Consider the following 2,027-nt stretch of genomic DNA (forward strand, 5'->3'; position numbering starts at 1 on the left):
TTGGGTTTTTTTTTTAAAGACAAGGTTTCATGAACTCCTCCCAAGTTGGCCTCGAACCTGCTATGTAGTAGAACGTAACTTTGAACTCTGGATCCTCCTGACTCTGCCCCCCAAGTGCAGTAATTACAGGCCTGTGGTACACTTCCATGTCTGGTTTGTATTATGTGTTGCTAGGGGTTGAACCCCTAGCATGTCTTGTACTTGCTGGGCAAGCACTCTACCAACTGAGCTATGTCTGATCTACCCCACCCCTCCCCCTTTTTGAAACAGGATTTCACAATGTGACCAAGCCTTCAGTGTTTATTCGTTCATCAAATATGTCTTGGGCATCTTTCTATATTAGTACTCCAGCCCAGATTCATGCTTTTTTTTTTTTTTGGTCTTTTTGAGACAGGGTCTACCTGTAGCCCCAGCTGTCCTGAACTCACTATGAAGACCAGGCTGGCCTTGAACTCACAGAGATCTGCCTGCCTCTGCCTCCCAAGTGCTGGGATTAAAGGCATGCGCCACCACATCTGGCTTAGATTCATACTTTTAAAGGTAGTATACCATTCCACTGATTAAATTTTTAATTAATTATCCAGGAAATTTTCTGTTTTAAGAAATAGGATTCAAATTTATGAAATTATGTGCCAAAAACTCTTCATTCGAGACAGGGTCTCACTTTATATAACCCTGGCTGGTCTGGAACTCACTATGTTGACCATGCTGGGATTAAATATATGTGCCACCATGCCTGGCCCTATTTTTTTTAATGTAGTAACATCCACAACTAAATTTCTACTAGTGACTAATCAGTTCACAGTGCACAATCATTTTTAGTTCCAGAACATTTATTCATCCCAAAAGGAAACCCTGTACCCACCAAGCACTCACACCTGATTTATCCCTACTAAGCACTGTTGGCACCTGCTCATTGTTTTCTACCCCTGTGGATTTGCCTTTCTGGATATTTCCTAAGATGAAATAAAAATATGTAGTCTTATGTCTGTCTTCACATAATGATTTGAAGGTTTCATCTATTTAATAGTAGGGCCAATATTTTGTTTCTTTTTGTGACTGATAATTCTATTGTAAGGCTTTTTTTATAAATAGCTAAGGACAATATATAACAATTTCAGTACCAACTTGTATTTACCTGTTGTGATGGTTTGAATGAAAATGTCCCCCATAGGCTCCAGGATATGGACATTTTGTCCCCAGATGGTGGCACTGTTTTGGGAGGTTTTAGAAGGTATGGTATCCTGGAGGAAGCATATCACTGGGGGTGGGCTTAGAGAGCTCTTAAGCCTTGCCAGATCTCCAATCGCCCTCTTGCTTCCTGTGCCTGTGTGATGATGTGAGAGTTTAGCTCCTGCTGCTCCTGCTCAGCCACCTCCAGCCACCATGCCTCCCTGCCATGAAGGACTGTAAGTCCCCTGCAACCATAAGCTCAAATAAACTCTTCTATAAATTGCTGTGGTCAGTGTTTCTATCACAGCAACAGAAAAGTGACTAATATACCTATATTCAACTTGTGTTTCTCATCTTTAAATTGACGAGCTTGTCTTTATTTTAATTCTACGTAGAGTCATGTTCACTCAGCACATAGGACCCTGGTTGTTCTGTTATCCAACATGGCTGTCATCCTACTCAAGGATCTGCATACCTACCCAAAGGTAAGCAAGTAGTCCTGTCTACAGTCAAGCCAGTGGCAGAAGCAGAACAAAACAGATATATTCCTTCTTCTAGTCATCTATTGACAGAGAACAAAGCTGGAAAAATATGTGCCCATCCACAAAAACAGCTGAGAAATTTAGACAAGATCCATTTGATCAAATCATGTAAGATTGCATTCCTTTAAAAAATGGATAAAGGATTGGGATCTGTGACTATAACTCAGAACCATAGTTGAGTATTGTATAGTAATGATTTCTATGCTGAAAAAAATTTGACTCAGTGGTGATAAAGGGCTTGCCATCAAACCTGACAATCTGATTTTGATCTCCAGGACCCATATGGTGGAAGGAGAGAATTCACTCCTGGAA

The 2,027-nt window shown here is 40.7% G+C and overlaps 1 protein-coding gene across 1 annotated transcript in view; it reads left to right on the forward strand.

Annotated features, from left to right (window-relative positions):
• The window catches only part of LOC115069517 (phosphatidylinositol 3,4,5-trisphosphate-dependent Rac exchanger 1 protein-like), a gene marked incomplete at its 3' end in the record, with an annotated part of 4,747 nt that extends 3,089 nt beyond the window's left edge, over positions 1–1,658 (forward strand). Inside the window, exon 2 of the mRNA XM_029561287.1 lies at positions 1,569–1,658. Coding sequence (XP_029417147.1) covers positions 1,569–1,658 — 90 coding nt within the window. The remainder of the gene's footprint in view (positions 1–1,568) is intronic.
• Between the last annotated feature and the right edge of the window lie 369 nt (positions 1,659–2,027).

Source organism: Nannospalax galili, unplaced genomic scaffold (genome assembly GCF_000622305.1).
Source record: "Nannospalax galili isolate Female #2095 unplaced genomic scaffold, S.galili_v1.0 scaffold2014, whole genome shotgun sequence".
Taxonomy (NCBI): domain Eukaryota; kingdom Metazoa; phylum Chordata; class Mammalia; order Rodentia; family Spalacidae; genus Nannospalax; species Nannospalax galili.